The 26,761-nt window shown below is 40.2% G+C and overlaps 2 protein-coding genes across 11 annotated transcripts in view; one reads left to right on the plus strand and one right to left on the minus strand.

Annotated features, from left to right (window-relative positions):
- The window catches only part of HSP90B1 (heat shock protein 90 beta family member 1), a 188,839-nt gene extending 172,990 nt beyond the window's left edge, over nucleotides 1-15,849 (plus strand). Inside the window, exons 5-19 of the mRNA XM_050748458.1 lie at nucleotides 699-815; nucleotides 1,831-2,162; nucleotides 5,548-5,659; nucleotides 6,211-6,330; nucleotides 7,386-7,502; nucleotides 9,259-9,396; nucleotides 9,480-9,557; nucleotides 9,686-9,751; nucleotides 10,413-10,682; nucleotides 10,962-11,207; nucleotides 11,633-11,769; nucleotides 14,517-14,595; nucleotides 14,685-14,840; nucleotides 15,204-15,326; nucleotides 15,555-15,849. Of these exons, the coding sequence (XP_050604415.1) occupies nucleotides 699-815; nucleotides 1,831-2,162; nucleotides 5,548-5,659; nucleotides 6,211-6,330; nucleotides 7,386-7,502; nucleotides 9,259-9,396; nucleotides 9,480-9,557; nucleotides 9,686-9,751; nucleotides 10,413-10,682; nucleotides 10,962-11,207; nucleotides 11,633-11,769; nucleotides 14,517-14,595; nucleotides 14,685-14,840; nucleotides 15,204-15,326; nucleotides 15,555-15,584 (2,121 nt within the window). The 3' untranslated portion in view covers nucleotides 15,585-15,849. The remainder of the gene's footprint in view (nucleotides 1-698; nucleotides 816-1,830; nucleotides 2,163-5,547; nucleotides 5,660-6,210; nucleotides 6,331-7,385; nucleotides 7,503-9,258; nucleotides 9,397-9,479; nucleotides 9,558-9,685; nucleotides 9,752-10,412; nucleotides 10,683-10,961; nucleotides 11,208-11,632; nucleotides 11,770-14,516; nucleotides 14,596-14,684; nucleotides 14,841-15,203; nucleotides 15,327-15,554) is intronic.
- Nucleotides 15,850-18,670: 2,821 nt separating this feature from the next.
- Nucleotides 18,671-26,761, minus strand: part of LOC126930917 (protein BRAWNIN) — a 732,366-nt gene continuing 724,275 nt past the window's right edge. For 3 of the 10 annotated variants that reach the window (XM_050748508.1, XM_050748507.1, XM_050748509.1), the window contains exons 2-4: nucleotides 25,058-25,136; nucleotides 24,551-24,668; nucleotides 18,671-19,537 (exon numbers count right to left, since the gene is read on the minus strand). In XM_050748508.1, the coding sequence (XP_050604465.1) occupies nucleotides 19,430-19,537; nucleotides 24,551-24,658 (216 nt within the window). In that variant the 5' untranslated portion in view covers nucleotides 24,659-24,668; nucleotides 25,058-25,136 and the 3' untranslated portion in view covers nucleotides 18,671-19,429. Of the gene's footprint in view, nucleotides 19,538-24,550; nucleotides 24,669-25,057; nucleotides 25,141-26,761 lie in introns of all 10 variants that reach the window. The other 7 variants (XM_050748504.1, XM_050748503.1, XM_050748512.1 and 4 more) reach the window with 5 other exon arrangements.

The following is a 26,761-nucleotide window of genomic DNA, read 5'->3' on the forward strand; positions in this document are numbered from 1 at the left end:
AAAGGGAGCATCAGACATTTTCTTTTTCCTTTACCTCTAAATAGGTTCATGGCCTGATAATAGTTGTGATTCTAAGGGCAGTCTCGTAAATTAAACTTCTTGCATTGTATACCTCAAGATCACTGTCAGATGGGTAGTGTTACTACCCTTACCAGCTAATGTATCCCTTATAGTTGCCACAGTTCTTTGTGTAAGGAGCTATGCCTTTTTTTAATCAAAAGAATAAAGCCACTCCTATACCATAAGAAGTCTTAATTCCTTAAAGAGTGCTTTTATAAGGTACAGAGAAGAAATAAAATGGGTTTGGCGGCCGGGCGCGGTGGCTCAAGCCTGTAATCCCAGCACTTTGGGAGGCCGAGACGGGCGGATCATGAGGTCAGGAGATCGAGACCATCCTGGCTAATACGGTGAAACCCCGTCTCTACTAAAAAATACAAAAAACTAGCCGGGCGAAGTGGCGGGTGCCTGTAGTCCCAGCTACTCGGGAGGCTGAGGCAGGAGAATGGTGTGAACCCGGGAGGCGGAGCTTGCAGTGAGCTGAGATCCGGCCACTGCACTCCAGCCTGGGTGACAGAGCAAGACTCCGTCTCAAAAAAAAAAAAAAAAAAAAAAAAAAAAAAAATGGGTTTGGCATAAAATGAATATCTTAATGTATCTTGAGGATAGTCTTAAGTGTATTACCTCTGGCTTCCATTTAGATTTTCCTGAGAGAACTGATTTCAAATGCTTCCGACGCTTTAGATAAGATACGGCTAATATCACTGACTGATGAAAATGCTCTTTCTGGAAATGAGGAACTAACAGTTAAAATTAAGGTAAGTGTAAGGCAGTTTTTCTTTCTTTTAAAGGAAAAGGAATCCTTAGAGGTAGAAGATCCCTATCCGTCAAGATAGGCTAGATTATATTGCAATGACAAAAAACCCCCAAGCCTCAGTGGCTTGAAAGTCAGCAAACTATGGCTAAATCTGACTTTACTTGTTTTTATAAGTAGTTTTATTGGAATGCAGCCATGCCCATTTGTTTATTATCTGTGACTGCTTCTGTGTTTCAACAGCAGAGTCAAGTTGTTTTAACAGAGAACATGAGTCTCCCACAGCCTAAAATATTTACTATGTGGCCCTTTACAGAAAAAGTTTGCTAGCCCTTGGCTTAAATCATTGATCACAGTCTGCCTGTGGTCTTTGCTCTGCTTCATCCCCATGCTGGGACAGAGGCGTGGGCAGCCATCTGTAGTGTGTAGACGGTTGCCATGGTGCAGAGCAAGCTTAGAGGGTCTCATACTACTATAATTAAAGGCTCAGCCTGAAAGCAGAGCTCTCATTTACGACTCATTGGCCATTTATAACTCATTGGCCAGAACTAGTCACATGGCCTTAGCCATTCTTAAATGGAGAAAGTAGAATCCTCCTAGGTTTCTGGAAGGCAGACAGCCAGGAATATTGAGTGAAGAATATTAATGATCCATCACAGATTCCAAATAGAAGAATCATTCAAGTTGTTTTGTTTTCTATTAAAGAAATAGGCAAGACATAAAATTTTATTTTTCTTGAATTGTTTTTCTTCAAAGGTAACTTGTTTTATTTAGGTCAGCCTCTAACCCTTGACATTTAGACCAGTCTGCCCATTTGATATTAATACTTTCTCAAATACATAGATTACTTTAAGATGTACACTTTCAGAAAAGGCCATAAAAAACTATGTAGAGGAAAATATCTCAGTTTAGTTTTCTGTATTGGAATTGATGGGACCCAAAGCTGGTTAGTTCCTCAATATTTGCTTGGCGTAATGTAAATATTAAATACAACTATCTGGTTCTTGTCTTGCTTTTAGTGTGATAAGGAGAAGAACCTGCTGCATGTCACAGACACTGGTGTAGGAATGACCAGAGAAGAGTTGGTTAAGAACCTTGGTACCATAGCCAAATCTGGAACAAGCGAGTTTTTAAACAAGATGACGGAAGCACAGGAAGATGGCCAGTCAACTTCTGAATTGATTGGCCAGTTTGGTGTTGGTTTCTATTCCGCCTTCCTTGTAGCAGATAAGGTTATTGTCACATCAAAACACAACAACGATACCCAGCACATCTGGGAGTCCGACTCCAATGAATTTTCAGTAATTGCTGACCCAAGAGGAAACACTCTAGGACGGGGAACGACAATTACGTGAGTATAACTGATTCCTAATAATAATTAATAGTCATGGTGAGGATCTTGACTCTCCAGTTCTATTCTCTGAGCAAATGACTTATTCTGGGCCTTAATTTTCCTGCCTATAAAATGAGGAAACAGAACGGTTACCATCACTTGAAGAAATGTTTGAGGACCTGCAAAGGGCCAGGCACAAAGGTTTGTGATTGCTGGTGTACATGGAGGGTACAAAGTAGGAAATAGCAGCTCCCCCAGGGGAGAAGGCTTCTTGGGTACCCACAGAGGAGGCATGGTTTGTCAGTTTCCCAGGTTAGAAGAGTAATTTGTCTGTGGAGCATCCTGAATAAAGGCATGCTCACTAGATGAAGAGAGTTCTTGGTGGCAGTTACGGATGGAAAGTGATGAACTTTTTTTTTTTTTTTTGAGACGGAGTCTCGCTCCAGCACAGGCTGGAGTGCAATGGCACGATCTCGGCTCACCGCAACCTCTGCTTCCCGGGTTCAGCCTCCCGAGTAGCTGGGATTACACGCATGCGCCACCACGCCCTGCTAATTTTGTATTTTTAGTAGAGATGGGGTTTCTCTATGTTGGTCAGGCTGGTCTCCAACTCTCGACCTCACATGATCTGCCCGCCTTGGCCTCCCAAAGTGCTGGGATTACAGGCGTGAGCCACCGTCCCCAGCCAGAATGTGATGAACTTTTTAAGATTCTCAAGGTGGTGTGGAGGATGCGAGGAGTGGACAAGGGGGAGACTCTTTGGGGGACCATTGAAAATACTCAGGATGAGTGATAGCAACCAGGGCTGGGGCTGCCTTGTAGAGATAAAAGGCTTAAAGAAAGTTCATGAAAGTTGTGAAAGCTGTGGAGTAAAATAGGTCACTTAAGGATAGTTACAAGTTTTTAAATTCGAATTAAGATCCCTCGTAAGCCAATTAAGATCCCTCTTAAGCCAATAACTGTTGTTCGTATAGATGAGACAGAGCCAGTGCCGTACAGTAGCTCTCCTTGCTTGTAGCACTGTGACGGAGACAGGGCAGCTTTTTGCCTTTTTAAAATTTTACCATCTTGGAGATGAGGAAATTCTATTTCAGAGGTCAGTTGGCTTGCCAGCTCCTGCTAAGTGAGTAACAGAATGTGCCTACAGCTTCTATTTTTTTTCTTAATTCAGTTTTAAATTTTCTTAACATTAAGGGAAAGAAGCACATGCTTATCATTGTGACCAACTTTCTTCATCCTAGAAAGTAACATTTCCTGTTTTTACTGCAGCAGATTTCTTTTAATGAAGACTAACTAGATGACTGCATTTTAGTACTTTTGTAACTTGTGTTCCCAATTTACCTTTCCCTGCCTTTGTCACTAACATTGATATCTCCAGGTCTCATTTGGAGGCATCACTAAGAGTTATGCCCCAGTGCCCTCTCTTTTTAAGCACTGCTAGGTGTTGGAGAAGGATAGGGAAATCATTCCTGAAGAAAGACAGACAGTGATGTCCCAAGAGGTGTTAATGTCAGGTTACTAAGAAACAGGTGAAATTATCTGGATATAAGTTCCATGAAGGCAAACATTTTGTTGAAAGCTCCATTCCCAAAGCCTAATACTTAATTGGCAGCCATTTGTATGAATAAGTAGGTTAAACAGTGCAGTTCCATGCAGGTAAGATGGCTGGTAACAACCTATCCAGTACCTAGTTTCCATGACCATGCATATCTTTTTAAAAATTTCCTTTGTCCACTTCTTAAATGTTGACATACATTTTCTCCAAGTTAAGTTTCAGCCCTTTCTCATTGTCCATATGATCCTTAATGTAGTCTTATCCACTGCCACGGCCTCAGGCTCCATCTCCAGTTCTCAAATTTATATTCTTAGTCTAGATCAGGAGTCAGCAAACTTTTTCTTAAAAGAGCCAGCTAGTAGAAAAAAAGATTAAAGAAAAAACAACAAAAAAAAGAAAGAGCCAGCTAGTAGTAGATATTTTTAGCTTGTGAGCTATATGGTCTGTCACATGTCCCAACTCTGTTTAGCTTGAAAGTAGGCATAGACAATACATAAGGATGTGTCCCAGCCAGGTGTGTTGGCTCATCTCTATAATCCCAACACATTGGGAGGCTGAGGTGGGAGGATCACTTGAACCCAGGAGTTTGAGGTCAGCCTGGACAGGACAACATAGTGGGATCCCATCTCCACAAAAAAAAAAAAAAAAATACAAAAATTAGCTGGGCATGGTGGTGCATGCCTGTAGTCCCAGCTACTCAGGAGGCTGAGGTAGGATTGCTTGAGCCGAGCCTAGGAGGTCAAGGCTGCAGTGAGCCATCATCATGCCTGGGTGACAGAGGTCCAAAAAAAAAAAAATTGTCCCAATAAAATTTCTAGTGGGTGCCAGCTATACAGCTATAGCTTGCCAACCCCTTGTCTAGGTCTCACTCCTGGGCTCCGTGTTCATGTGTTTAATTGCCTTTTAAATGATTCTACCTAAGATATCTAACCAGCAGCTTCTACTTGCATCCAAAACTGAACTCTTAATCCCCAAATCACTAGAACATGTGCTCTGAGACCAGCGGCCTAGTCACTCACTAGGCTTTGTTGTCATATCATGGCTACTTACTGGCCAGGTACCACTAAACTAATGAGCCTTTTGAGACAGGGAGGGAACCACATATAGACCATTTCCCATACTTAATTGGCAACACAAATATCAAGATATGGACTGACTACTTACTGAGTGGGTTCTAGGCTGGGCACAGTGGCTCACACCTGTAATCCCCACACTGCCCGGTAGAATTTTATGTAATAGTAGAAATGTTCTATATCTGCACTTTCCATTTTGGCAACCACTAGCCACATGTGACTGTTGAGTACTTGGAATGTGGCAGCGTAACTGGAACTGAACTGTACATTTTTTTAAAATAAGTCATATGTGCCCAGTGGCTACCATTTTGGATAGTGCGGATATAAATATAAATAATCCAGATTAATTTGCTAGCTTTTCTAAGGAAAATGTTTTCATTAATTAGGAATAGTTATCTACAATATTCATTAGGTTTCTAGAATAACAGTAAGAGCTACGAGAGTGCATGACTCCATTTTTCTCCAGAATATTTCAGTGCTTTCTCACCTTGAGAAATGAAAACAAACAATCTATTCAGAAGGTTGAGGATATTTTAATTTTCTACTTAAAACAATGTTATTCTCCACTTGAGGTAATGTAGAGGAGATTCTTCTCTTTACTGTATATGTGTTACATTTTAGCTCACAAACCCTTGTTGGTGATGGAGAGTTAACACGAATAATTAGGACATCTTGGATTACACTGAACTGCTGGCTATTACCATGGTATTTAGATGAATTTATAATTGGATCTTCTAAATGTTAGGTGTCTCTAAACATCAAATTTTTCTTGCAGCCTTGTCTTAAAAGAAGAAGCATCTGATTACCTTGAATTGGATACAATTAAAAATCTCGTCAAAAAATATTCACAGTTCATAAACTTTCCTATTTATGTATGGAGCAGCAAGGTAAATCTATATTGACTAAAAACTTCTATGTATTACCTTGGCAACATGTTTAAATATTCAACACTAAAAGAATGAAGGCAGGCTGGCGCGGTGGCTCATGCTTGTAATCCCAGCACTTTGGGAGGCCGAGACAGGTGGATCACCTGAGGTCAGGAGTTTGAGACCAGCCTGGCCAACATGGTGAAACCTTGTCTCTACTAAAAATACAAAAAAATTAGTTGGGTGTATGGTAGCACATGCCTGTAATCCCCGCTACTCAGGAGGCTGAGGCAAGAGAATTGTTTGAACCTGGGAGACGGAGGTTGCAGTGAGCCGAGGTTGCCCCACTGTACTCCAACCTGGGCAGCAAAGCAAGACTCTGTCTCCCAAAAAAAAAAAAAAAAAAAAAGAATGAAGGCAAAATGTGGTCTATTATAATGTTAAGGATACTCGCAGGGTTTTCTTGCAAAAACCTATTTTTTTGAGCTGTAATGTTATGTCATATTTCTGTAGACAAAATCAGAATTGTTAAACAAATGGATTTAACCATAATTCTTCTTTTATTTCAACAGACTGAAACTGTTGAGGAGCCCATGGAGGAAGAAGAAGCAGCAAAAGAAGAGAAAGAAGAATCTGATGATGAAGCTGCAGTAGAGGAAGAAGAAGAAGAAAAGAAACCAAAAACTAAAAAAGTAAGTCTGGTTCATCTCCCTGCCTAAGATACCGTTTAACATGTATACGCAAAACCAGGAAAACCCAAGTATGCACTGGCTGAGTTGAAGTCAGCTTCAGTTCCAGTGCTAAGTCCATGGAGCCAGCTTTTAAAATAAGACCTTTGTATGTTGAGTACATTGTCCTGTAGAAAGTTTTAAGTATCAAACCCAGGTCATTTTTATGAAGAATTTTCTGACTTTTATATATTGCCTGGGACTGGTGACTTATATGTTTGGAATTTTAAAATCTTAAAAAGCTTTCTGAGACCTCTTTTGTCTTTTTATCATGTAGGGATTAACTATAAAAATGGTTCTCTGGCTTGCTTAGGTAGCAGAGTAAGAAGTATTGGTCATGGTGGTTGAGAAATATTTTGTAAAATGTTGGATTTCTTTAAGTCATGAAATACGAATATGTAATATGTATTTCCTTCTAACCTCAAAACAAATATTTTCAAGAAACATTTTTGCTAGTTAAAAATAACAATAAAAAACCTTAATTGGCTTTTCATCAATTAGCAATTATCTTTTTGAATTAAATATTGAGAAAAATACTTTGCTTTTGATACAGTTGGCAGAAACCTTCCCAGATAACAGGTATGCTTTAGTGAGTTGTTTTTTTTTTTAATCTGGAGACAGAGTCTCTGCCACTCCGGCTGGAGTGCAGTGGCATGATCGTAGCTCCCTTCATTCACCCTTGAACTCCTAGGCTTAAGCAGTCCTTTCACCTCAGCCTCCCAACTAGGTAGGACCACAGACACATGCCACCAACAGACACACCACCATGACTGGCTAATTTTTTAAAGTTTTTTGTAGAGATGGAGGTCTTGCTATGTTGCCTGGACTGGTCTTGAACTCCAAGCTCAAATAGTTCTCCTACCCTAGCCTCCCAAAGTGCTAGGATTACAGGCGTGAGCCACCACACCGGGCCTCTGGTGCTTTACATAGTCTTTTAAAATCTACTGAAGCCATGGTTACTGCTCGGATAACCTTGGTGACTGCTAAGAGAGACTAATCAAATACTATAATAACTTCAGGTTGAAAAAACTGTCTGGGACTGGGAACTTATGAATGATATCAAACCAATATGGCAGAGACCATCAAAAGAAGTAGAAGAAGATGAATACAAAGCTTTCTACAAATCATTTTCAAAGGTAAATATAATTCCCTAGCTTCTGGTTATTAATGAATCACCCTATTAGTTTAATTGTGTATGGTATGTGACCATTGAATATGAGATGGTCCATTCCCATTTTTTCCCAGAGAGAAAATTCAAAAAAAGACCTTTAGGCCAACTATAATACGTCTACTTCTGGTTTATTGACCTACTCGTAAGTAAAATCACATTTATGAACCTTTGAGATTGATATCTCAGTAAAGATGGTCTTTGAGAGTAATTGGTTTCCAGAACACACCATTTTTACTTAAGTTGAATTATTATGCTCATCACTACTTCAAAATTGCTGCAGTTATTAAAATTCGTCCTAGCTCTTGGTTAATATAATAGTGAAACATTACAAAATCAAGAATGTTTGAAACAGTTTTCTGGCTGTTTAAACACAATTGGTTTCCTTTTTATTGCTGTGTATTTTGTAATATGTGGTTTTTAAAAAAAAAATTATTTCGAGAAGGCATCTGTAGGCTTCACCAGCTTGCCAAGGGTTTTGTATGACAAAAAAAGATTAAGAACCACCTACATAGGTAGATGTGTGATTTCCACCACAAAACCCGTAAAACATGAAATCATGTTGTTAAGTGGCTTTTAATATAATCTTTAAAGAGCTTGCTTACGACATCAAACACTTATTGTGAGATCCTATGCCTAGGAATAATTACCAAATTTATGTTTCCTTGCCTGTTTTTTTTTTTTCCTTTTACTGATCCCTTCTTGTAACTCTTAAGAATGCAAAACTAGCATTGATAAAGGTTGTTTCAAGTTAGTTTCCCCAGCAGCATTTGGTACAAATAGTAGAATGCTCTAGTGGACTTAACCATAGCTAAGTAAAACCTAATATTCTGTGTCTGTATTTGTTCTTTTCTCTATTCCATATCCTTTAAATTTCAACTCTTTAAAACACTGTCAGTTCTGCCTTCGATTTCCATAAACTCTAAAGTCCTAGAGTCTATAAACTTACTTTATATAAGGCAGCTGTATTAGAAATATAATTAATGTGAGCCACACATGATTTTAAATTTTTTAGAAGCCATACAAAAAAAAGGAACCACGAAATGTTAATAGTATAATTTATTTAACCCAGCGTACTCCAAATAGTAGTATTTCAACACATAATCAATATACAAACTAATAATGAGACATTTTACATCCTTTTTAAACTTTGTACTGTGCCTTCAAAATGTATTTTACACTTAACAGCACATCTGAATTTGAACTAGCTACATTTCAGTGCTTAATAGCCATTTATGTGGTATAGTAATAGATAATGCAGATCAAGAGAATTTCTGACTTTGTTTTACAGGTATTTACATATATCTTTGTAGCCACTGCTAGAGCTAAGTTCCATGGAAGAAACATGTTCTTGAGTACTTACTGTAGTTCAAGGGCACACTGAAGTGTTGTATATAATTTTGTCATTTAGGCAGGGTGGTGGTTTTCCTATTCACTTCTCTCATACATAAGAAACATAAACTTATCCATCCTTCCGCAAGTTTAGGAAATAATGTTATTGACAATCATCATCAAAACAACCATATCTAGTGAATTAGAATTGTAATCCTAGTCATTTCTTCATTCCACCCTTTTCTTTCTCTTTTTTTTTCCCCCTCGCAGGTAAGGGAAATTTTTTGTTAGTTAATTGCTAAACTGAACGTGTACCACATAGTACATTGCTTAGTTCTTGCACTGCTTTTCTACTGTGTCATTTGAATGACTAAGATACCAACTTTCCACAGGAAAGTGATGACCCCATGGCTTACATTCACTTTACCGCTGAAGGGGAAGTTACCTTCAAATCAATTTTATTTGTACCCACATCTGCTCCACGTGGTCTGTTTGACGAATATGGATCTAAAAAGAGTGATTACATTAAGGTGAGTTTTTAAGTAGTACATACAGTGTTTAAAATGTGAAAGTTTAATTTCCAGAAAGTGACCTTTTTTTTTGGTCTCTTTAGCTCTATGTGCGCCGTGTATTCATCACAGACGACTTCCATGATATGATGCCTAAGTACCTTAATTTTGTCAAGGGTGTGGTAAGTATCTGAAGTTTGGGAGAAGGGGTGATTGTTGTGCCAGGGGTCTGGCAGTGTAGAGTGTGTGTTTGGCTTTGCTTTCTTCCAGTGGTTTTATTGCTCACTGAACTTTCTTTTGCCATCTGAAGGTGGACTCAGATGATCTGCCCTTGAATGTTTCCCGCGAGACTCTTCAGCAACATAAACTGCTTAAGGTAAGTGTCTCTAGGAAGAAACTGTCCACTTGGCTGTTGGATTGGGGTTCGGAGAACAGACTCCATTTGTGGAGTAACCAGATTTTGGGTCTGGTCCGTGATTCTTCAGATGAACTTCCTTTCATTCTGGGCTTATCAGATCCTAAGAATCTGATTCTTTTTCTCCCAACATTTAATAACAAAGTTTCAAACATCTAGAAAAAATTAAAGAATTGTACAGTGAACACCCATATAGGCCCACTGCCTGGTCCAGGATTAACATTTTGTCATCCAGACTTGATCACATAACCACCTCTTTATCAAGTCTTTCATTAAACTCTTCCCCTCCAATACTTCCATAATTAGAAGATTCTTCAGTTTTTAAATTTAAAAGTATTTGAAAGTAGCATATTTGTTCACTTCATTTAGATCGTAGAGAGAGAGAATATCAGTGAGTCCTAAGGTTAGAATGTCAACATTAAGGCAATCTTGTGGCTGTTTGCACAGACAGCTGAGTTTCAGCCCAATCTGAATACATAGGAGTGCTTCACCATTTCCTGCCCCTCAATAAATGGCAATAACCATATCATCTTTGTGTCTTTCACACTCTTCCCTGGGTACCTTACATTCTCAAAAGTTTGAGATTAACTTCTCTAATCAGTTATTCTTTCATTGTGTTTAGGTAATTAGGAAGAAGCTTGTTCGTAAAACGCTGGACATGATCAAGAAGATTGCTGATGATAAATACAATGATACTTTTTGGAAAGAATTTGGTACCAACATCAAGCTTGGTGTGATTGAAGACCACTCGAATCGAACACGTCTTGCTAAACTTCTTAGGTTCCAGTCTTCTCATCATCCAACTGACATTACTAGCCTAGACCAATATGTAGAAAGAATGAAGGAAAAACAAGACAAAATCTACTTCATGGCTGGGTCCAGCAGAAAAGAGGTGAGATGAACTCTTTAAGCGTTGTCAGCCATTCTGGAATGTAGCTAGGGATTTACAGCCAACTCTTGAGGGGGAGAAAAGGAAAACTTAAATGTGTAACTGGAGTAATTATAAGCCCTGGTCAGTCACTGGCAGGAAGCTTGTTTATATTCTCTGAACCTCTTAATTCTTCACCTGTAAAATGGGGTTTTAATAATGTATAAACATAGCAGCTGCTAGGATAAACAAATACACCAGGGCCAGACTTGGAAAACTCTGTGGCTTCTCTTAATTTTGTAGGCTGAATCTTCTCCATTTGTTGAGCGACTTCTGAAAAAGGGCTATGAAGTTATTTACCTCACAGAACCTGTGGATGAATACTGCATTCAGGCCCTTCCTGAATTTGATGGGAAGAGGTTCCAGAATGTTGCCAAGGAAGGAGTGAAGTTTGATGAAAGTGAAAAAACTAAGGAGAGTCGTGAAGCAGTTGAGAAAGAATTTGAGCCTCTGCTGAACTGGATGAAAGATAAAGCCCTTAAGGACAAGGTATTGTGGAAATTACAATTTGTGGAAATATTAGTGTCTGCATTAAGAGAAAGTTATTTTGTCAACAAATTAAGCTGCAGCTGGTTACTTTGTAACCATTAGAATGGTAAAAATTTAATTAATATAGTTAAATTATTGGGAGAAAGCTTAAAACTTTCCACAGTAGTTTAATATTGCTTTGTTAATAACTTAAGTTGTTACAAATTAAGTTTTATGTTTTTAAAAGCTGATATTTAAACTTCTGACTAAAAAATTCAGATTATCAAGTAAGTGCCCCTACAAATTCTCCTAAGCCTTAAGAAAAGCTATTTTTATGACCTGCTATTTTTATGATCTTAAGCGATAGTCTTAGAAAGTTGAAATACAATTGCTGAATGACCTTACCTGTTGATATGAATTTATATGACTTGATTTCTTTTCCTAAGATTGAAAAGGCTGTGGTGTCTCAGCGTCTGACAGAATCTCCATGTGCTTTGGTGGCCAGCCAGTATGGATGGTCTGGCAACATGGAGAGAATCATGAAAGCACAAGCGTACCAAACAGGCAAGGACATCTCTACAAAGTAAGCATCCTCAGGAAAGTCCCTGCCAGGGTGTTGGCTCTTACCCAGTCTTCCTTTTGGAGACGATACCATCTTCAATACAAAGAGTAAAATTGCCTTAAATGTCTGCCACTGTCTAGTGTAAGGTAGACAACAAGTTTATGAAGGAATTTCTCCTACATTCGATTAAGAAAAGGTCTTTAACTCATGATTTTATGATTTTATTGTATTCAATATGTAAATGGGAATTTTCTTAATGTGTTATGCATATTGTCTTTACTTTTACATTGGATTATATGCTTAGCCTAATATCTGAATTTATTTTACATTTTTAAATGTAATAGCTGCACATGAGGTTAATGACAACATTCCTCAAGTGAGTTAAGTCCATTTCAAATCACGTCCCCCACACCTCCAAGCGTTAAATTATGGGTACCCAGATAGAATGTCTCATAGAGTAAATGGTAGAGGACCTGTGAATTAACAGTATTTGAACTCAAGGGCCTGTACCTGGAGGTATAGTGAGTCTTTGGTACTCTTTATTTTCAAGAAATATTTCATGTTTATGTTCTAATGTCACAGCAATGACCTTGAAAATGACTTCTTCCCTGCTTTTATTCTCTGTTCTTTCACCTGGAGTATGTGTCTGAAATGCTATCTAGTCATCATCCTTTTTTCCCAAGTCCTAGCTGAAGGATTCTTTCCTCCCACCCCTGCCGAGACGGAGTCTTGCTCTGTCACCCATGCTAGAGTGCAGTGGCACGATCTCTGCTCACTGCAACCTCTGCCTCTTGGGTTCAAGTAATTCTCCTGTCTCAGCCTTCCGAGTAGCTGGGATTACAGGCGCCTGCCAGCACACCTGCTAATTTTTATATTTTTAGTAGAGACGGAGTTTCACCATGTTGGCCAGGCTGGTCTTGAACTCCTGACCTCGTGATCCACCCTCTTAGGCCTCACAAAGTGCTGGGATTACAGGCATGGGCCACTGCACCTGGCCAGGATTCTTCTTCTTAAAACCTTTTCTCAAAAATGTAGTCTCCATTTTTGTCACAATTCTAAAATTCCATATTATGTGTTATCTCTTAACTATAAATTTCATGCAGAGAATAGTGTTCTGTTTATCTGATATCCCATTGCAACAGTACAAGGACCATTTAAAACATGTCTACCTATTAATTTCAGGAAATGATTAATTAACAGGAAGTTACCTTTCATTCAACAAACATGAACACTTATTAGTATGTCCATGCACTGATGGTCACAGGTAGACATAACTTCTGTCTTTTGGAACATTTAGACTAGTGAAAATGACAAATCAAAGCCAGGCATGGTGACTCACTCCTGTTGTCCCAGCTACTCAGGAGGCTGATGCAAGAGGATCAGTTGATCCCGGGAGTTCAAGGCTGTAGTGTGCTGTAATGGCAGTACACTCTAGCTCTAGCCTGGGTAACATAGCCAGACTCCATCTCTTTTTTATTTAAAAAAAAAAAAAGACAAGTCATAATCTGAGCCCTACATAGATAATGGGTACGCCAGGATAGGGATAGATGTGGTTCCTCCCTGTCCTCAGAGCTGTAAACTAGAGAAGAGAGCATAATCACAACTAACAGTAAAATGCTAAGGATTTTGAAGGTATATTCAAAATACATTTGGAACTGAGTTCAGATAAAAGAAGTTAATTTTTCTTGGAATCATATTGGTGAAGGCATCGTGGAGAAGGTATTATTATTGGAGCAGCATCCAGAAGCTGCATAGATTTTTCTGAACTCAGGGAAGCAGAACTATAATTATGGTAGTAAGAATAAACTAAGAGGGAACAAACAGGACATTAAATCAGTTCATCTGTTCAGTGGTGCTCCAGGTACTTGGGACTCATCAGTAAATAAAGTAGTTCATTTCATTTTTCATCTAACCATGTCCACTTGCTCCCTGCCCTGCTTCCCTGTTAAAAGGGAGCAATACAGGCTGGGCACGTGGCTCACGTGTATAATCCCAACACTTTGGGAGGCTGAGGTGAGAGGATCACTTGAGGCCAAGAGTTCAAGACCAGTCTGCGCAATATAGTGATACCCTGTCTCTATAAAAACTAAATAAGGAAACAGTGCAGTCATCCCTTTGTGTCCATGGGGTGTTGGTTCCAGGACATCCCATGGATACCAAAATCCACAGAGTCAAGTCCCTTATATAAAGTCATGTCATATTTGCATATAACCTGTGCACATCTTGCCATGTACTTTAATCTGTAGATTACTTTTAATACCCAATGCAATGTAAGTACTATATAAATAGCTATTATACTACATCGGGTTTTTTATTTTTTTCTTGTTTTGCACTTTCTAGTATTTTCAATCCGAGGTTGGTTGACTCCGCAGATAAAGTGGACTGGAAAAGTACAGTCATCCCTAGGTGTACGAGAGGGATTGGTTCTAGGACCCCTACCAAAATCCACACATATTCTAGTCCCCCAGTCTGCCCTGTGGAACCTGTGTATATGAAGAGTTGGAGCTCTGTGTGTGCAGATTCCACATCCCAAGAATACTGTATTTTCTCTCCGAGTTTGGTTGCTGAACCTGCACATACAGAGGGTGGACTGTATGTATTGGAAAAAAAAATAGCATATAAGTTCAAACCTGTGGTGTTCAAGTGTCAATAGTACATTTTGATTTTTTTACCAAGAGTTGTCCTCTGTAATTATGAAAGAATAAGGGAAATGTATGAACCCTAAAATTGGATATGTTTTGTTAATGTTCATTTTTATCTCTTAACAGTTACTATGCGAGTCAGAAGAAAACATTTGAAATTAATCCCAGACACCCGCTGATCAGAGACATGCTTCGACGAATTAAGGTAGTATTACAGTAGTCCTCTTGCTTGTCTTTTAATATGAATACTTTGTATTTTTCAATATTAATCTAGTGCATCTTCTTGCATCTCAGGAAGATGAAGATGATAAAACAGTTTTGGATCTTGCTGTGGTTTTGTTTGAAACAGCAACGCTTCGGTCAGGATATCTTTTACCAGACACTAAAGCATATGGAGATAGAATAGAAAGAATGCTTCGCCTCAGTTTGAACATTGACCCTGATGCAAAGGTTTGTATCCCCAACCTTCCCACAGAGGCTGGCTGGCTTTGTTTCTGCTCTTTCGGAATAGGCCTCTAATGATTGAGGGATGTAGCTTTGAGACATTTGCCTAATTTCTACCTTTTGAAAGAATTTTATTGAATGTTTGAATCCCTGTAGTGTCAGGCACTGCACTAGGAACTAAGTCCTCCTTTTATGTCCTCTTTCCTTTTTGCCTGCCTCCTTTTGTTAGCTTGGCTGTTCATTTAGTTAGAGGATTTACTCTATGGTTCTGAATAAACAGAAGTGGCATTAATTATGATTTTATACATTTAAATGAGCAAAGTGGAAATAAATCCAAGGCATTAATGGGCCCATAAATGTTGTGTTTAGGTGGAAGATGAGCCCGAAGAAGAACCTGAAGAGACAACAGAAGACACGACAGAAGACACAGAGCAAGACGAAGATGAAGAAATGGATGTGGGAACAGATGAAGAAGAACAAGAAACAGCAAAGGTAGAGCAAATCAAGAATGTGACTTGCATTTTCAGTTCTGGCAAAGTTAGGACAGAGTTTTAGTTCTGGCAAAGTTAAGACAGAGTTTCAGTTCTGGCAAAGTTAGGACTGTAACTTACAGAAGTCAGACTAGCATTTAAACTGTTTCATGCACAAGCCTTTTGTCAGCTAGGTTTTTTTTTCTGCTAACTGTTAATATCTTCCGGGTTTGTTTTTTTTTTCCAACAGGAATCTACAGCTGAAAAAGATGAATTGTAAATTATCCTCTCACCATTTGGATCCTGTGTGGAGAGGGAATGTGAAATTGACGTCATTTCTTCTGGGAGAGACTTGTTTGGATGCCCCCCACCAATCCCCTTCTCCCCTGCACTGTAAAATGTGGGATTTTGGGTCACAGGAAGAAGTGGGTTTTTTAGTTGAATTTTTTTTAACATTCCTCATGAATGTAAATTTGTACTATTTAACTGACTATTCTTGATGTAAAATCTTGTCATGTGTATAAAAATAAAAAAGATCCCAAATACTCAGTGTCTTGACTGTCTTGCAGAGAACTGCCTAATACTTGGCTGAGTTTTTTTTTTTAATCATGTGTCTTGGGTTCTTTTTCTTAGAAAAGTAACTCAGGCTTATGAAGAAAAGATTTTTTTACTTTTTACTTCTCTTTTGAGACCGAGTCTCGCTCTTGCCCAGGCTGGAGTGCAATGGCAGCATCTCTGCTCACTGCAACCTCCGCCTTCTGGGTTCAAGCAATTCTCTGCCTCAGCCTTCCGAGTAGCTGGGATTACAGGTGCCCGCCACCATTCCTAACTAATTTTTTGTATTTTCAGTAGAGACAGGGTTTCACCATCTTGGCCAGGCTGGTCTTGAACTCCTGACCTTGTGATCCATCCACCTCTGCCTCCCAAGAAAAGATTTTAAAAAAAAAGGTTGAGCCAGTCATGGTGACACACACCTGTGGTCCCACCCAGCTCCTGAGGAAGCTGAGGCAGGAGGATTATTTGAACTTAGCTTGAGACTGTTGAAAAACCAAAGACTTCAAAAAGTCTCCCACAGGGAGAAGACAGAATTTCCTTAAAGATTTCCAAATGTATGTAGATACTCCCCCTTTCATGGGGTGGAGCTTAATCTTCCTCTCCTTTTTGAATGTGGGCTAGATTAAGTGACTCCTAAAAAACAGAGTATAGGAAAGGGAAAAAGTAACTTTGCAGTGGAGAAACCTGGCAGACTTAACCAAGTGATCAATGTTAATACCACCAGTGATGTGTACCCCTCTGACAGGATGTGAAGTGTACTGCGGTTTCCAAAAACCTGTAATGTCAATCTAATGAGAAAAACAGACATATTTTGAATATGTGAACAGTATTCTTCAAAATTTCCAGAAAATTTTCCTCAGAAAAACAGGCTGAGAAGTAATCATGGATGGCAGAAGACTAAGGACACATGACAACTATTAATAAATGCAGTGTGGTACCCTGGAAATAAAAGGGTGTTAAATGGAAAAGCTGGTGAAATCTAAAGTCCAGAGTCTAGAGTATAGTTTGGAGTATTTTACTAATACTGGTTTTTTTTTGAGATGGCATCACTGTCTCCCAGGCTGGAGTACAGTGGCGCGATCCTGGCTCACTGAAACCTCCACCTCCTGGATTCAAGCGATTCTCCTGCCTCAGCCTCCTGAGTAGCTGGGATTATAGGCGCCCGCCACCACGCCTGGCTAATTTTTATATTTTTAGTAGAGATGGGGTTTCACCACATTGGCCAGGCTGGTCTTGAACTTGACCTCAAATGATCCGCCCACCTTGGCCTCCCAAAGTGTTGGGCCACCACACCCGGCCCCCAATACTGGTTTCTTAACCGACATACCATGGTAGTTTAAGATGACAACATTCATACAAACAGCGTGGGGTATATGGGAACGTTACTGATTTTTCTGTAAATCTAAACTTAAAAAAAAAAAAGCTGTCTTTGAAAAAAATCACCTATAATCCTACCAGAGATAACTATTGGCATTGAGTGAAAATCCACATTGCCCTATATTTTGAAATGTACTCTTGTTTATGAAACAATGTTTAATTTCACTAGTCTGTTAGAGCCGACTGAAAAGGTAGTCTTAAGTTGTTGTTGTTTTTACTGTGGGCTAGAGATGTCTTAGCTGTATATTCAAGGATCATGTGTGTATTAGAAAATTTTGCAGGAACTAATTTATGTGCTACAAAGTTTCATTAGAGACTTTACAGTTTTTCTGATGATCTAGTACTCCTCTATGGACTTACTTTTCTGTTCATGCTTCCCCACCCCCTACCTTAAGCTACTTTTCTAGAATTAGTTTGCAATTATTACCAGCTTCCCTACTTGCGTATACGTCTTCTGAAAACCACCCTGCTTTTACCTTTATAGTAGAATGGCAGCTCAGTTACAGAAACATGCTGTAATTAAGGTATATATAGCTTCCTTTTATGATATAGGCTTGTATTAATTGCTACTTGTAATGTTTCCCATTTTGGGGCCACTATGCATTACCATTGTTAATACTGCTGTGATATACTTGTAGAAATCAAAGCCATCAGATCATATTGAATTAGTGATATCTGACACTTTTGCTCCTTGGAATCCTATAATTACTAAATTTCTGTTGTTCCTAGCAGGAAAGCATCATACTCCTTCAGTTTTTGATAAAAATAAACAGCTCAATCATACCTATCTTGCACAAAAACTGTTTAACTGGCCTAATTTAATTACCAAACAGGTTGCAACTGGTCTATCTCGGCCTTTTAAGTTAAAAAACATCATTATTAGGGGATAATATAGTACTGCTTTTAATTTTTAATGCATGTATGTTACAGATTTGGTTCTCTAAGAAACACTGAGATGCAGTCTAGCAGAGGGTCTATGAAGGCGCACCCTTTGATCAACACCTGAGAAAGGAAACGGGACCGAGCTGAGGGAGAAGTCGAGCTGCAACGCAGATCCAAAGACAGGGACCATAAACCCCACAGGGAGTTGTGGTGGGCCCATCAGAGTTGCCCACCACTCATGTGCTGAAGTGGCCAGGGCTTTCTATTCTCACCTCCAACAGTCATTGGATTTGGGCCCCTTCAGGAGGCATGGCTTTGAGCAAGGCCACCGTAGCTGAGGCAATCCTTCCAGAAGCTGACCATTGAAAGCTCCTGGCATGCTTGATGCTAGGGCAACAAGCTTCCTTAGGGAGTCTGGATGGCGCATTTCCATGACCACTACAATGTATATTTTTCACAATAGGGATCAACTTTAAAACAGGAAGAAAATGTATCTTATTGGAAGTCACTTAGAACCAGCACTTAATGAAACAAAGATGGCATTTTTACCTGACCTGAGGTAAATTTTTTATTTTAATAACCATAAAACTGATTTTTCACCTTGATGAAGTCATTGTCTTACAGGAGACTCGGATTCAAATCATGACTCTTTCCCTCAGTAGCCAGGCCACCTACTCTGTACCTGTAAAATGCGGTACTTCTAAAGCATCCACTGCATCCATTCATTCACATGGTCCACTGAGTGATGGTCTGTCCTCCCCTTAAGCACAAACTGGCCCTAAGGGATGGGTCTTTTCTTCACGCAAAAGGTGAGCAATGCCCCCAGCCTTTCATTCTAGAAAGTGATGAGGCGATGATTTTGTATCCACAAAATGCATTATCAAAGCTCACCACTTTGGTGTTCATTTACTAAAGTTAGCAGAGATCTAGAATTTGAAAATAGTTTAGCAATGAGAAATAACTCCACTTAGCAAATTCAATTAATGAAACTAGTTCATAGTTTTAAATAATTTTTTAATTTATATGAAATAAAGACAACCCACATAGTAGACTTACAAATATTCTATTTCAAATTATATTCAAGACTGACTATCTTTCAAACCATATTCATGAGTCTGATGATATGTGCTTTGGCAGTTTTCAAGAAATATCAATCAAACCATAATTAAATTTCAACGTATAGGCTAAACATCCACTGAGCACCTCCTTTTGCGGTCAGCATTGGACTAAGTGCTTAAGGACAAGTAGTCTGATGCAATAAATTAAGAAATACATATTTAAGACTTATTATTCACAGAATTCTTGGCATAGTTATTTAAGTTCCTCCTGTTGAGAAACTTGAGGTTTGTGTTTTCTTTCTTTCAGTCCCAAAAGCTCCGTTTTGAGTTCTCCAGGCTTTGGTGGAATTTCAGGTATTGTCTGCAAAAAAAACAAAACAAAAAACACAAATGTCTAACCCTTAATAAGGCTGCAATTCAATGTAACCTGAAAGACTTTAAAGAGTAAAAAATAACAAAAAGTTCCCCTACTTGCTACTCAATGATAGATCTTTATTATGAGACGCTCTGGTTGATCTAAGTCCCTCTCTAACCCTGTGTTTATGAGTCTATCATCCTGGCAAGGTCTTCGGTATTACGTACTGCAGGACTCACAGAGGATAGCTGGCATCGCAATCAATGGACAGGTTCACAGCTTTGAATAAAACTTTCCACATTTGGAAATTCACTCCTGCACCATCTACTGACTCTCTACCATGTGCATGGCATAGAAAATAAGCGTTAGGAATTGATTTATTAATTCAAAAATATTAAGTGCCTATTATATGCAAAGCATAAAGCAGTATGCAAAAAAATACAAAATCCTTGCATTCAAGGAAGGTATTCAGAGTTGTGCATCTATCACCACAATACATTTTAGAACATTTTCATTACCCCAAAAAGAAACCCCATACTTATTAGCAGCCACTTTCATTTCCATACAACCCTCCCCCACATATCCATAGACAACTATTAGTCTTCTTTTTGTCTATATAGATTTGCCTATTCTGGATATTTTCTATAAATTGAATCATATTATATGTGGTCCTCTGTGTTCTTTCATGTAGCATAATGTTTTCAAGGTTCATCAATGTTGTAGCTTGTATCAGTATTTCATTTTTTATTACTCAATAATGCTCCATTGTATGGATATACCATCTATCCATCAGCTAAAAGGCATTTGGATTTTCCGCCGCTTGGATATTATGAATAATGCTGCTCTGAATATTCATATACAAGTTTTTGTGTGGATATGTGTTTTCACATCTATTGGGCATAAACCTAAAAGTGGAATTGCTGGGTCATATGGAAACTCTAATGTTTAACTGCTTGAGGAACTACCAGGCTTTTCTGAAGCCACTGCACCATTTTATATTCCCATCAACAACGCGTGAGGCTTTCAGTTTCTCCACATCCTTGACAACACTTGTTACTATCTGTTTTACTATAGCCATTGTAGTGGATATGAGGTGGTATTTCATTGTGGTTTTGATTTGCCTTTCTCTGGTGGCTAATAGTGCTGAGCATCTTTCTGTGTACTTACTGGTGTTCAGAAGATGACTTCTGAACAAAGACATGAAACAGGATGAGGGAGTCAGCCATGCAGTTACCTAGGAGCATTTCAGGCAGATGGAACCACAGGTGCAGAGGACCTAAGGCAGGAGTGTGGCTTCATGTTCAAGGAGAAGCAAGATTGTCAGTATAGCCGGCACAAAGTATTCACGGGGAGGTTAAGGGGAGAAAAGGGCAGAGGAAAAAGGGAGTGGGGAGATAAAGTCTCCAGTGTTTTTCACGCTGAAATGGGAAGACACTGGAGAGTTCTGAGAAGAGTGGCATGTCTTCATTCAAGTGTACAGAGATGACAACGGTAGCTTTGCTGAGAATAGACCACAGGAGAGCAAGAGTGGAAGGCAGAAGACAGGTCAGAAAGCTATTACAACAACAGGTGAAAGTAACTGACAGTGGATTGAATTGGGTAGTAGCAACAGAGGTGGTGAGAAGCAGGCAGCATCTGGATGTACTTTTCAGGTTAATCCAATGGGATCTACTGATATGTACAGTATGAGAGAAGAATTAAAGACAACTCCTAGCTTTCAACCTGAACTACAACAGAGTCGTCTCCTTTGCTATTCAGATGATCTGAGATGGACAACTAAAACAAAGCACCTGTAGCAGTTCTCCCCAACACAGCACTAAAGCACAAGTCTGGACAGTCATCATGGTCTCCTCTGTTCGACTCTGCCCAGACCTTCCAGTTCTCAGACTAAAGGACTTGTGATCCGGCTTTGTTACAAAGAACAAAGTGGTTAACAATAGTGACAGTAATTGCTGGAGCAATACCAAAAGACCTTAGGTAAAGAACATATAAATGTTAATGAAGCACACTGCTTCCGACACACAGCCAGCCACCTGGGCCTTCAAGTTCCTACAGAGATACCTCATTGCCAATGTCACCAACCAATCAAACTGAGGTGGCCTTAGATCCTTCAATATGGCCCTTCTAAAGACCGTGGCTTCATTCTATCTCCTCCCAAGGTACAGGTAGCTGCTGTAACAACCCTTGCACATTCCCAATTATAATGAAATGGGTGAATCAAAGGTCAATTTCCCAAGGGCAAATCCCAGGCATTCCTTCTTTTGCAAGGCCTGCCTGATGTCTATTCCTGCACAAGCTATACACTAAACTGCATTACTGTGGAAGGTTCTTGTCACTTTGTCTCCACTAGGTATCCCTGATGCTCAATAGAACCCTTTTCAAAAGAAAAGCACTCTGAAGTTGTAAGAAAGAGCTCTTGCAGCACTGTTTGTACAAAAACTACGTACTACCTAAATGTCAATAAGGGATTGATCAAATAAATGTCATAGTTATATTATGAAATACTATGCAATAGTTAAAAAGATTTAATATACACAAACGTCTATTTATGTAGATGTTAACCAAAACAAGGAAGCTGCAGAGAAATGTGTACATGAACTCCTATTCACATGAAGGAAAAACATTCCACAAACTGTGTGTGTGTGAGTCCACGCATGCACAGGTGCATTCGTCCATTTTGCATTGCCCGAGGCTGGGTAATTTATAAAGAAAAAAAGTTTATTTGACTTGTGGTTCTGCAGGCTGTACAAGCATGGCACCAGCATTGGTCCAGCTTCTGGTGAGGCCTCAGAAAGCTTTAACTCATGGCAGAAGGCAAAGTGGGAGCAGGTGTAACACATGGCAAGAGAGGGAGTGAGAGAGCAAGCCAGGCTCTTTTAAACAACCAGCTCTCGTGAACTAATAAAGTGAGAACTCACTCATCACCACAGGGAGGGCACCAAGCCATTCATGACAGATTCGTTCCCATGACCCAAACGCCTCCCACCAGGCCCTACTTCCAACATTGGGGATCGCATTTTGGCGGGCAGTTTGGAAGGGACAAATATCCAACCCGTATCAGTGGGCATTCAACACCAGTGAGAAGAGGCGAAGGATATTCACCAAACAAGACACAGTAGTTACGTGTGGGGAGCAGACAGGAGAAAGCAGATTATAAGAGGGGGGATTTTCACTTTTTACTCTACATACTTGAATTCAGTTTGAATGTTTTACAAGAGTACTGGATTATTTTATGAACAGGAGCGAAAAAGAGACATACAAAACAGAAAGCTTGGGTTTCAGATCCTTCAATCACCTCATTAAGCTATGTGACTTTGAGAAATCAACTTCACTCTTCTCAATCTGTTTCTCATGTGAAAACAGGAATTACACCTTCAAAATTGTAGTGACAATTAACTCATGTTAAAAATACAAATGGGCCAGGCACGGTGGCTCACGCCTGTAACCCCAGCACTTTGGGAGGCAGAGGCAGGTGGATCACTTGAGGCCAGGAGTTCAAGACCAGCCTGGCCAACACAGTGAAACACCATCTCTACCAAAAAATAGAAAAAATTAGCTACACATGGTGGTGTACGCCTGTAATCCTAGCTACTCAGGAGGCTGAGGCATGAGATTTGCTTGAACCCAGAAGGCAGAGGTTGCAGTGAAATCAGATCACACCACTGCACTCCAGCCTGGGTGACAGAGTGAGACTCCAACTCAAAAAATAAAAATACAACATAAGTGCAAATACAAATGGAGCCAGGCACACTGGCTCACACCTGTAATCCCAGCGCTTTCAGAGGCCAAGGTGGGAGGACTTCTTGAAGCCAGGAGTTGGAGATCAGCCTGAGCAACATTTTGAGACCTTGTCTCTACAAAAAATTTAAAAATTAGCCAGGTGTGACGGTGCACACTTGTCATCCCAGCTACTTAGGAGGCTGAGGCAGGAGGATTGATTGAGCCCAGAAATGTGAGGCTGCGGTGAGCTCTGATTGCACCACTGCACTCCAACCTGGGCAACAGAATGAGACCTGTCTCTAATTTTTTAAAAATTATTTTTCATAAAAATTTCTTTAAAAAGAAACACTAATGATTCTCTGTAAGTGTTACCTGTCCAGGCAGAGTCCAAACAGAAATGACTGCTCCCAATACTGTGCTCCAAACCACTATTCACACCTATAGCATAACAGCACATTCTTATAATCATCTGCGCCATACTTTCTCATCTCCACCTCCCCAAGACTACAATTCCTGAAAAGAACCTTCAATTTCAGTTCCTAATTTAATGAATGCTTATTAAAATTAATTTAAATTTCTCCCTCCTTTGAATACCTATATTCACTCATCCTTCATTCGACAAACACTTATTGAGTGTCTGCTACATTCCAAGCAGTTGAGATACAAGAATGAACCAGACAGACACAGTCTGGAGCTTACATTCTACTGAAGCAAACTGACAAAGAACAAATGAATAGACAAAGAACTGCAGACAAGTGCTCTATGGAAACAAAGGATGAGACGGAATCGCAGAGGAGGAATTCTTTGGGAGCTAGCCCAAGGACTCTCATTGCTGGAGGAGAGATTTGAGCTAAGACTTGAAGTTCTGAAGAGGGAAACCAAGCCAAGTTGTTGGGGGGTAGAAGGGAGGAGGACATGCCAAGGATAAGAAAAAGAATGGCCCCGAAATGGGGACAGGTTTGATGAATTGGAGAAACAGCAAGGAAGCAGGTATGAATGTTAACAGGGGAAAGAACTGGTAAAATGGTGGCAGATGGGCCACAGGTAGGCAGCGGCCAGACTGTGTAAGACCTCACAGGCCATGCATTGCCCTAGATGCAATGGGATGCCATCCAAAGGTTTTGGGCCCAGAGCAAATGTGATCCTAATTTCGTTTAAGATCACTTTTGCTGCCACAGGGAGAATGGAGTGGTCCAGGAGCATCTGCATTGCTATAAGGGAATGCTTAAGGCTGGGTAATTAACAAAGAAATGAGATGCATTTGGCTCAAAAATAAAACATGAGCCCTCCCGCACTCACCAGCTCCGGTCGGTAGTATCTGTGCACCACTTCTGCCCCTGCGCACATGGCCAGGAGACTGGCTGTCAGCATTTTCAGGTAGGTGAACATGGGCACGCCCGCGGGCATGGTCGGCAGGCTGGACGGGGAAGGAAGGGGCAGTGTCAGAAGTTCCAGCTCATAACTACACCGCGCCAGGGCTGAGGCGCTCCAGCCAGCGCTGGATACGAGACACCGGCGGCGGAGGTGCGGGAAGTGCGCGGTCAGGGCACCAGGGTTCTCGCCCAATGCCACGCCTCGGTTTCCTCCTATATGAGCTGAGGGCAAGGAGAGGACGAACGCCCTCCAGGCCGAGGCCCAGTCCCAAACGTTTATCAGTGAGGGGCGCTGGCCTGCGGCATTAAAGCGAGCTCTTGATCAGCAAGCGGAAGGCCGACACCAGGTGGTTTCCCCGCGCCCCTTCTACCTCTAGAACTGTGGACTTCACTTCGCTCTGCCCCTATACATGCGCCCTAGAAGAGACTGTACCGCGAACTGCAGGGATGCTGGGCAACCGGTGTGAGGGCACACGAAGCAGACGGCAAGCGTGCCGGACCCAAAGTACAGTGACTGGGGATCGCACCGGACAGGAAAGCAAGAGCGCTGCCGGCGCAGGTACGTGACGCAGGCGGAAGTGGGACGCTGGGAGAAAGACACTGACTTTTTTTTTTTTTTTTTTAACCAATTCCTACACGTTCTCAGCCCCAGGCTCACAGCGCCTCCATCACTCTCCCTATAGTTAAATTTTCCTGGCAGATGTGGAGTCTAAGGCCAGGCCGTGGACTATTATTACATCATTTGTACTTTCGTGCACACAAAGGAAATCGCACGCCTTTACCACTTTTTAGGAGGGGTGGAGTCACACATTGAGCATTTGCGTGCTTTTACGGGAGGTCACCCTCCTGTGACCTCTTGTGAGTTAAGTTAAAGGCACTCACTGTCCCTGTGTTTGGCGTCTTTTGATACCCGAAATAGAGCCACATCCAGACAGCTGTGGCCTTATGACCTGGTGCTACTGGGAAACGGGAAATCTGAAATGGACATAATATAATCCAGGCATTTTTCGATTGTTTTGATTATGGGTTGATTTTTAAGTAAAAGGTTAGTGCAAGGGCCGGGGACGGTGGCTTACGCCTGTAATCCCAGCACTTTGGGAGGCCAAGGCGGGCGGATCACTTGAGGCCCTAAGTTTGAGACCAGCCTGGCCAACATGGCAAGACCCCATCTCTACTAAAATATATATATATTAAAAAATATATATATGTATATATACACACACACAAATTAGCTGGGCATGGTAGCAGGCGCCTATGATCCCAGCTACTCGGGAGACTGAGGCAGGGGAATCGCTTGAACCCAGGAGGTGGAGGTTGCAGTGAGCTGAGATCGCGCCACTGCACTCCAGCCTGGGCAACAGAGCAAGACTCTGTCTCAAAAAAAAAAAAAAAAAAAAAAAGTTAGTGCAAGGCTAAATTCTGAAGGATTAATGTTGTATGTATGACAAATCACAATACTCATATTTTTAAAGAGCTTTATAGAGGTATATTTGACATACGATAAACTGCACATATTTAAAGTATACAATATGATGTGTGACATATGTGAGACCATTACCATAATCAAGATAATGAACATACCCAAACCCTCAGATGTTTCTTAGTGCTTCTTTCTACTTCCTCCCTCCTCCACGGCCTTATTTCCCTGGGTAATCACAGATCTGTTTTCTGTCACTATAAGTTAGTTTGCATTTTCTGGAATGTTACATAAATAGAATTATACAGTATGTACTATTTTTTGTGTTGCTTATTTCTTGCAGCTCAGTTTTTTGAGATTCATCCACGTTGTTGCATGTCTTAGTAATTCACTCCTTTTTATTGCTAGGTGGGTTTAGACTATAATTGGTTTATCTATTCAATTATTGGTAAACATTTTGGTTGTTTCTAGTTGTTGATGTGTAAATAAATAAAATTTAAAAGATGTTGGAACCTTAAAAAAAATACTGTTAAGCCTTGAGAGAGATGTGACTAATCTGAGTACATATGGTTACAACTTCTGTTCTCAGATTATATATTAACTCACATTCTTTTCTTGTTCTATACAATGACTAGAGAAAAATGACAGTGACAAAAACCTCCTGCCTTCTTAATGACCCTTGTTATGATTAATTTGCCCTTTATTGTCCTGCTTTGCTGA

This window comes from Macaca thibetana, chromosome 11, assembly GCF_024542745.1.
Source record: "Macaca thibetana thibetana isolate TM-01 chromosome 11, ASM2454274v1, whole genome shotgun sequence".
Lineage (NCBI taxonomy): Eukaryota > Metazoa > Chordata > Mammalia > Primates > Cercopithecidae > Macaca > Macaca thibetana.